Raw genomic sequence first — 10,258 nt, forward strand, 5'->3', positions numbered from 1 at the left:
ACAATCGTTGCACGATTGGCGTTGTTTAAGTATTTTATTAATTTCTTCATTTTCATATTCATATACATCACTTTCTTCCGTGATGCTTATAGCAAATGCTTGTTTTGGTATTCTCTTCAAATTATTCTACTGATAATGAATAATGATAATAATGAATAATGAAATTATCGTACTCATCTTTAAAATTTTCAAAACTTATATGACTGCATCTATATGTGTTTCACTTTTTTTTTACCATAGGAAAAAGGTTTGAGATCAGGATAGGCAAAATCAGCATATAATGGTTTACTGATTAGAAAACGACGATAAATACGTTCACACACAACATCAAATATTATATTACATATCAATTCAATAATTTTGAATTCTACATTAATTATATTGTTATCTGGAGCTCCTTCTCCTATTGCACCGTTTTTCCGTTTTATTCTGGTAACAGGCAGTGATTCGTGAATTTCTAGATTATATTCTTTAGAATATGTAACTTTACCTTTAGGCTCGTTGCAAAAATATCAGCAGTTCTTATCATATTTCCAAAATTGCTATATGATTTCAAATTTTCATATGTTTCGCTTGCCATGTTACAGGTTTTAGATAGATCTATCCCACTTGTTTGGAGATATTTTGATGAGGATGTTGTTAATACAAATATTTCTGCTATAAGTATATTTTCATATCTTAATAGTAAATCTGCAAAATTTCTTTGCTTTAGCACATATTTCAGGTTTGCATATTAAAAACTCTTCAATTTTTAATAATTTAATTATGATGACAATATATAAAGCAGAATTTGCAAACAAACCAAATACTATCATGTTTTTCCTATAGTTAACAATTTGCAATGTCACGAATCTCTACATACAATTTCCCATATATTCATTTTTTGGTAAGAGTCACGAATAAACACTACATATTCGTTTACGAGCCACGAAAAATAACCATTATACTAACATTGCATATTTACCACACCGTCTCTGTTAAATTACTTACACATATTTTAACATGAATATTATTAGCAATCAATATTTGTTTTACAAACTCAAACTCAATTTCTCCTGTTGTAGATTTTCGGTTTACGATAGCTACAAGCCTTTTGTAAGTAAAGTTAGAAATATAACGTATAGTAATTCAACATTTTTCTTTTGTTGATATAATATATCTTGCATGGAGTCGATTTGTACTGAAAACATTTTTGATTCAATCACTTACTTTGCAATTGTCTCTTGAAGTAGCGCACTGACTACTTTAATGAAGTAACTAATTGCAATCTTAGAAATCCACATTATCGAAGATTCCCTACTTTTATCTGGGGTCTCTCAAGTTTCTTAGTGGTTTTATTTTTGTGTCCCTTTAAAAGAGTGTCATATTTACTAAGCAAATGTACCATGTAAAATGTTATCATAATCTTCTGTTTCATTTTCTGTTATAAGATGCTTCAGATTTACACTCTCTGTAACTTAATCCTCATTTACCGATAACTGTGATTGCATTGATAATTCTTTTCAATATTTTTCGCTTGTTATGAATTTGTTGTCATCCAAGTAATATTTTATTGATTCATAATAAATCCGTGTATAATAGCGATCATATATTTACGTTCAGGTTGCATTTTAATTTTTAAATTACCTGTAATCTTTTGGAAAATGTACAATGGTGTAGAAATCATGTTTTTGTAAAATTTGAACCTCCTTTTATCACATATTAGAAAAGTCTTTATTTATTCCAAAAATTCTACAAATTTGTATTTTATGTTCAATAGTAGTTATGGGAACGACCATTGCTTGCATATAAATGAAAAATTAATATATTTTTGTACCAAATGTTTACTTACAATTGTAAATTCTTAATACCTAGTAGCTAGTTCTTCTTGGTCGTATCACAGCTGCACATTTCCGTGGCATGAAATCAATCAGACTCATACTTCTATCCGGAGGTATTGAACTCCACGCTTCTTCTACTAAAGTGTGAAATTCTTCCAAATTTTGCGACTTTTGTTGTATTTTCTACATATTTTTTTCTACGTTGATTCATAACATTTCTATGAAATTCAGGTCGGGAGATTATGTCTGTTATTTCAAACAATTAATATTTTGATCTGATAAAATCATCTTAATGACGCGTGTGATATGTTTCGAATTATTATCTGTTTGATAAATTCAATTATCTGTCATGCATTTTTCTCTATATCATAGCAATACCTCTTTTACTATATTTAAATAAATATAATGGCCCATAATTCTCTGATTCGAGGAAGGGTACACACGCCTTTTTCGATCGTTGACTTTGTCACAAAATATTTTCAGTATTTCTTTCCGATGTAACATCTAACATATGTTTTTCCATCGGCTCTGATTCTATTATATTTCGATTCGTCTATGAAAATTACCTTAGATCACTGCTCTTGTGTCCAATTCAAGTGCTTTCTCGCGAAAGAAATTATAGCTCGTCGGTTTTTTCCAAAATAAAGGATTTCTTTTGTACGAGCCCGAATACTCGCATGACTTTGGTTTTATTGGATGCGTGACTATTAACACTCTGGGGACTGGAGACGCGAATTCGCATCTTTCATACTTCATGCGGTATCTTATAAAGAATCTAACTACTGTTAAACAAAAGAGGAAAGAAAATGCAGTGGATGCTATAAACGAAATGTTATGAAAGTGTTTTTACATCACATACTTGAATAATATGAGATCGTTATCGATATATTGATATAATATTGGTTGTCCGGAAAGTTCATTCCGATTTCCTACTTTATGTAAGAAATACTAAAAGCGAATGCAACAGTCACGTTTATCATGCCAACCTCATGCAAAGTCCTTTTAGCCTGTACTCTAATGAGAGAGGACATAGATTTCGACTACTTCAAGTGGCTTCACTATCTCTTCCTAGACTCGTGTTTTTAAGCATCGCATCGCAAGTCATCGGGACCGTTGGCCCACATACCATGCGAATGAGGAAATTATGGCACTTTTTTTATTTATTTATTTACATTTTACAATTTGTCCAGTAGGACATTTGGTAAAATATTATAGCTTAGTGATGTAATATAACATGTGGATGGTTACCCCCAGGGGGATACCATCTTCGAATTTGATTGATTTATTTCTTTAGTGTGGTGAGTGTTTGTATGTTAGGTTATGTCCTTTGTGAGATCTGTTGGGTGTTTCTTTTTTAGTCTTCTTTTTATGTTTCTTGCGCCGACTGTTTCCGCTGCCAGCCGGTTCGGGTGCGTTGCTATTCTTTCTCTATATCTTCTTGCACTTCTGTTAATCTCCTCCTTGACCGTTGGTATTCCCAGGTCTTTCCGAATGTCCTCGTTTCTAACGTACCATGGCGCGTTTGCTATTGTTCTGAGTATTTTAGATTGCATTGCCTCTATTTTGGTTATATGGCTCATTGCTGCTGTTCCCCATAGTGCTATTCATGGCACCTTTAAGTGTTGATGTTCATTCGTAAACAGAAAACCACGATTTTTAGACATCGCTGCGTTTCCTCTATAGAGGACTCGACGCTTTTAGTTAGTAATGAGAAGGCAGTCAAACAATGGGAGATCAGTTTGTTGAATATGGCGCAAAACTTTGTGCAGATGTGTTGTCAGATGTACCAATTAATGCCGAAAGTGAAGATAATATTAGTGATAGTGACAATGAAATTGATTTTACTAGAAATAGAAGTACTCGTCCTTTGCCGAGCGATTCAGACAATAGTGAAGTTGATGAAGACCTTTCTATATCTTACGAAACAAGTTCATGGACCAAGCAAAACAAAATTCCTGTTCTGGAAAATTTTATAGGAAATCCTGGCCTAAAGCAAATTCCATCCGATCATATTAGCATTAATGAGATCGTAAGTTCATTCTTTGGAAATTATTTCTTTAAAATGCTTTGCCGTGAAACCAACCTATATTACCATCAAAATGAATACAGATGGAAAAAAGACCATAAAATACTAACGTGGGCAGTCGTAGAAATAAAGGAAAAAAAAATTTCTTGCTCTTGTTTTTCTTATGGGATATGTAAGAAAGGATCGCATTAAAGATTATTGGTCTACTGATCCATACTTAGAAACTCCGATTTTCGTAAAAGTAATGACTCGGAACAGATTTCGACAAATTTTATAATTGCTCCATTTTAATAATAATAATTTGCAAGGTAATACTACAGATAGACTCTTCAAAATAAAACCAATATGAGATTACTTTGTAAAAAAATGTCAACTCATATATAAGCCAAATCAAGAAATATCTTTGGCTGAAACTATGAGATACCATGGAAAGGAAGACTAAAATTTCGATCATGTAACCCGGCAAAGATCATAAAATATGCTGTCCTTGTTCGAGTAATATGTGAAGCTATTACAGGATATATTGGGAATATTAAAATTTATAGACGAAGAGTTGAAAGATTAAAGGGAACAATTTTGTCTCTTTTAGAACCGTATCTCGATCAGGTACCACGTCTACCAAAATAATTACTATAATAGTGTAATAATTATTGCAATTTCACTCAAGATTAAAGTAGGAATATGCGGAACTATGAGAAAAACAGGGGCCTTGCATCAGATTTCAAACCATAAGAACTAAAGTTGAGCCAATATGAAACGACCTTTAGATGAAATGGTGAAATTCTCTTTCTTTCATGGAAAGATACTCGACTAGTACATATGATTTCGACAATTTATGATGCTATCACATTTCGTAAAATATGTCGAAATCGTAACATAAAAACGAAGCCTACTTGTATCGATAAATATATGATACTGACATGAAACGAGTGGATAGAGCAAATCAATATTTGTCATACTATTCAATACTTAGTAAAAAAATGAAGTGGTGAAAAAAAGTGGCGGTTTGGGTAATTAATTGTGCATTATTCGGTTCATTCGTAGTATGTAAAAAGTTAAACGCTACGAATAAATTACAATATACATTTTTTTTACTTAGATTGATGAATGATTGGGCAAGTAATGATTCTGAAGCAGCAGAAGAAGATGTAGTTAAGATTGTCGTCAACATGTACCAGACATGCTTCTTATAGGGATCCGCCAGGAAGATAATCTGGCATTATGCGCCAGCTTCTTTTAGAACAAATTGTTGGCACTGGAAAATAAAAGTATCCAGGGAGAAAATGCGGCGTATGTACTGCAAACAGAAGGGGCGACAGGCGATATATTGGTAAATTTTGCTTAGTACCTCTCCATCGGGGAAATTGTTTCCAAGCATATCACACTAAAAAATGGTACTAGAAGTATCTTCAAATATGCTCACTGATTTTTAATAAAATATACTTGTTAAATGCTATTAGGTCGCTCGGAAAATTCGTCTCCGATTTTTAATAAAATATTACACTTGTTTTAAATGATATTGGTTCGTCCAGAAAGTTTGTTCCACCTTAACAAATATAAGGAATTTGATCAACATAAAAAAATCGTGTTGAAGTTTTTCGCCGAAAAGCCTGAGGTCCTGGAAAGATGGAATATTGAAGCTACGTGAAGAATGTAAAAGGTTCTGGAACAAAATATCGTACCTATATAATTCAATAAATGTATATCTAATCGAAATGTAAATCCGAACGAACATGCCGAGCGTTGATTTGTATCTTTTCAATTGCTCCATAAACAGCCAGGAATTCAGGCTATGTGCGTGTCAGAATAGCCGGTCTCCAGGGTGTTAAGGGACTGTACCTTCTAGATATGATATAGAGTGGTCATTGTTATGCTCTGTCCGACAATTAGATCACGACCACTGATCTTCATAAGACGGAGGAGAACGGTACACTATGACGGATTGGTTTAATTTGCCTCGTTGTGTCCGACGGTCATACCACCACCTAAGAGTGTCATAAGATGGATGATTTTTGTGTAATTGTTTTGCTACAAAAGGTGGTTTTTTGTATGTAATAAATAAAGTTTATTTAATACTAAAAAGTAAATATAATTATATTTTTAAAAAACAGATAAATTTTCAAGATCAAAATTATAACATAAGTAAAACAATTGTTTGTTATTTAGACATTCTTAATCTCATTTACATACAGAGTTAATCCAGTATATACATCTAATAATGTGGTTTCATTTAGACAGTGTTGATCAGAAAATTCATATATGTGTGCACTCAAATTTCTACTTACCATGTCAAGTTTAAATCATATATAATATTTATAATTAAATTTTACTAGATCAATTAAGTGGTTGCTTTTTTACAACATACCATCGTCAATCGTGCGAGAGTGTTGTGTCTATAAGCAATTTAATAATCTTTCAGTTTTCGGAACTGTGTAACCATTCCGTTGTGTACAGTTTAAGTCAAGAAACATGATATTCCGTATTAATACTCAACCATCAAGCAATTATCAATGAAGTTTATATAAATATCGTAAAAATGCATATCACATTACATAATTCAATTTATAAGTAAATAAATAAATAAATAATTCCACAACGCAAGTATTCAAGATAGATAAATAAATAATTACATTAATTGCTTAAATAGATGGATACAACAGAATACATAAGAGAAGTTGTCGGATAATTAATTTCCTTACTTGTTTAAATAGTTTTATTTTCTAGGTTATGCCTTATGTCTACGTCTTATGAAGAGCTCATATTGTTTTTCTTCGGCCTTCATTATGGAGTCAGAAAATATTTGGAATTTCTTCCATATATTATCGTCAGCCATTACAAACTTAATTATATTCCCCATGTTTATGTTTTCACCGATAAGGTTTTCAAGGGCTGTACATTGAGTGATTCATCTTGAAAAGTTGTATGATGCATGTTCCGCACCATCGGGCTGTTCTCTGGAATTCCAATATTGGTTAGTGTTTTTTTTATTTAGTCTCACTCTATTTTCTTACTAGCAAATATTGCTGCGCATCATTTATTTTTCTTGTCCAGTTATCTTTGTTATGGTGTCTCCATTCTTCTTTCCAGGTTTTTATAGCTTTTTCAATCGTGTTTTCAATTTCTTCTTTTTATTTTATAAATCTCTGCTCTCATTCGCGCTTTATTGTGTATTTTTACTCATTTTTAGCACTCTAGTCCATATCGGTATGGCGTACATTAACACAAACTCCTAGATATTACAGTATAGTCTTCTAGCACGGTTCGATGCATTGTAGGACTCTGCATATACGTATCTTTCTATCGTTTCGAACGTATTAGTGACAACTATTTTCCTTTTGGATAAATAATTATCTATGAGCCTCACCATTTTAAAAATTATTCTCCTTTTCCTGATTTCAGCGAGTATATTTGTCCATTTTATTGTGTTACAAGCGTTTTTAGTATCTATAGTAACCAGCACTGGTATTTATTAATTTTTTTTATTTTTACAGGAGTCCGCTATTTTCATTAACCGACAAGCAGCATCTACCGTGCTATGCTTCTTCCTGAATCCATGCTGGTTATTGTCGAATAGATCCACTCCAATACATCTTTTTATCAATTTCTTTAATATATTTTCCCACATCTTACTCAGTACCGGTAAAATGCTAATCGGTCTATAAGCGCTGGGATGTACGGGATCCTTCCCCGGTTTTGGTAGTAGTATTACCCTGGCTGTCTTCCAAATTCTCGGAATTCTCCCATCCTCTGTGATATCATTAAACATTCGACATACTTCGTTCGTTCTCTTTTGAGTGATCAGTGTAACAATATCCCTTGGGACTCTATCTCACCCGACCGTTTTCTTAGATGTTATTTTGTTAGCTGTTTCTATTATGTCATCTTTACTATTATTCAAATCGATATTTATTTCGTCATTGTCATTTCTATAGTAAATTTCTTTTGTCGGAAACTCCGGTTTTGTACTAAATAGTCCACTTCCTCTTTCAATCCTTTACCAAAAAAGGGCAAAGTTTTCCCAGCCGATAGTTTTATATGTAAGATTATTCTCACTTTGTTTTTTTCTTTAGTCCTCCCTTTTGGGGTGTCCACTTCATCAGCTGTGTCTACTATGCTGACCGCTTCCTCATCTTCAGAATCCTCGGTCGCTGTTACCAATCGAAGGTGGCCCTGGGACCGACGCTCCTCTCGTCGGTCCTCCAGTCGTGAGACAACCATCGGGTCGAGCCTGTTAGGCTACTCGATTCTTCAAGGACGGGACCTTTTCTTTGCGCGAGGAGGGGAAAGTGCTGTTACGCGTGCACAGACTGAACTCTGTGGGACTCGAGCGATGGATTTGTCATACCCACTAAAAACCCTTCCTCTCTCCGCTTCTCTTCTGAGCAAGCATCAACCACGGAACCACCTTACGGCATTACTTCAGCGTTGGGCTTAACCACGCACCGTTCCCTCATACTTGAGTTCCATTACATTCTGTTGTTTCTCTTGTTCTTCTCCTCTCCTCGAATTTTCCCTGCGTCATTCCTGATACCATGATTTTTATGCACAAGCCCCGAAACCTTACCCAGTCGACCTCCTTCTTCACCACTAGCTCCATTAAATTTTCCGTTGTTAGTGGTGGGCCGATGTAATTTTCTAGCTTCGTCCTCTCACGTATCCACCTTGGGCAGTGGAAAAGCGCATGTTCAGCGTCATCGCCTTCACCATTGCAGTCCCAACGTCTGGAGTGGTCCTCCTTATTAATCATTTTACGATAAATATTAAAAATCCCATATCCTGTCAGGATCTGTATGGTGAAGTGATCAATATTCCTCATATATCTTCTAAATAAACATACATCCACTACCAGTCGCTTCGTCCAATTGTCTTCTCTGTAAAATCCCCACTCCTCCTTCCATTTCTCCACGATGCGCTCCTTCACTGCCATAATCCTCTCTTAATAGATCGAAGCGGCACCAGCTCTTGAACGGGTGTTATACCGCTCCTGATAATCCTCCTCCGTAATGCTGTGGCGGCACTCGACAGGTCAAATACCATCACCCGTCACTAACTAACACCGGACAACGGCAGCGCAGTGGTTAGCGCCTTAGGGTCCGAACGTTCGGGACCCGGGTTCAAATCCCGGTGGTCGTAGTCCGATTTTTCTTCCACGACTCTTAACTAGGAAGAAAATACAGCAGTACCCCAGCAGCGACATCTACAGTCAGCAGCTACAATTATCACGGACAACACTTACACTCCAATGCGATATTTTTCGGTCCGAAGCGCAGCTGTGAAATAAATGGGCATAATGCCCATAAGCACGCACAGTGCTGCATGGGAAGCTGTACGGTAGGCCATAGAAACTCTTGTCAATGCAGCCCTTGGGGCCCTTTTCAAGATGTTCCTATTCTTCTTAATTTCTACTACCTTGCCCCATACAAGCGTTGCATATAACACCATCGACTCCCAGACCCTACAATTGAGTTTTCTAACAGAGCCAGTGGGCCCGTCGATATTGGGGAGCAAAGATCTAAATGCTCCCGTAAGGGTGTCGGCCTTCCCGCACACCTTTTCCAAGTGAGCTCCGAACCTTCTATTGCAATCCAGTTGGACCCCAAGGTATTTAACTTCCTGTCTCGTCGTTAGGAGGTATCCCTCGACGTTCGTTTCGATTACCTTGGGGATCCGTTTGCCCGTCAAGAATATCACCTCCGTCTTCTCACGAACAATCCTTAATCCACAATCGGCACACCATCGCGAAATCATGCCCAACGCATCGGATAACTTCAGATAACTTGATCACCTCTTCCTGCTTAGCCACGTCAAGTATGACAGCTAAGTCGTCAGCAAATGCCACCGCGTCCAGGCGAGTAATCGTCTTTAACTCCTTTAATTGCCCGTAGTACACCAAGTTCCAAAGTAGCGGCCCCAGTATTGATCCCCGAGGAACACCCGCGTACACGTTCCTTCTAACTGTTCCACCCGTCGTTCTCACTATAATATTCTGTCCTCGAAATCATTTTCGAGGAGCGTTAACAGTTGAGTATCCTTCTAACATCCACTTCCCTCAAGATCACACTCCAACTGAGGGTATTAAACGAGTTCTTCACATCGACTGCTCCCAACACAGTTATTCTGTTTCTTCTTTTGGCCCAGTCGGCAAGATCAACCATACAGCGCAGGGCGTCAACTGTGCCCATTCTCCTTCTGAACTCGTATTGGTCTTCATGAAATGGGTTCAGCCCCAGGCTTTTCTCGATAGACCCTTAAGCGTGTGCTCCCAGACTTTACTCAGTGCTGGGAGCACGCTGATCGGCTGGAATGATGATGTCAGTGCTGGGTCCCTACCCGGTTTGGGAATGAGGACCACCCTTGCCTCCTTCCATTTTGCCGGAATTTTGCCCTCGGCGTTCACCGCGTTCAATACCTC

At 36.3% G+C, this 10,258-nt stretch overlaps 1 protein-coding gene across 1 annotated transcript; it reads right to left on the bottom strand.

Moving 5' to 3' along the window:
* Nucleotides 1–9,078: 9,078 nt before the first annotated feature.
* Nucleotides 9,079–9,594, bottom strand: LOC117240122. The gene has a single exon (XM_033505997.1). The coding sequence runs from the start codon at nt 9,592–9,594 to the stop codon at nt 9,079–9,081; it is 516 nt and encodes a 171-aa protein (XP_033361888.1).
* Nucleotides 9,595–10,258: the final 664 nt, after the last annotated feature.

This window comes from Bombus vosnesenskii, unplaced genomic scaffold (genome assembly GCF_011952255.1).
Source record: "Bombus vosnesenskii isolate JDL3184/JDL3185 unplaced genomic scaffold, Bvos_JDL3184-5_v1.1 scf7180000014564, whole genome shotgun sequence".
In the NCBI taxonomy this organism is placed as follows: Eukaryota; Metazoa; Arthropoda; class Insecta; order Hymenoptera; family Apidae; genus Bombus; species Bombus vosnesenskii.

Coding starts and splice junctions, on each gene's coding strand:
- LOC117240122 (XM_033505997.1), bottom strand. CDS start 9,594: ATGATTTCGCGATGGTGTGCCGATTGTGGATTAAGGATTGTTCGTGAG.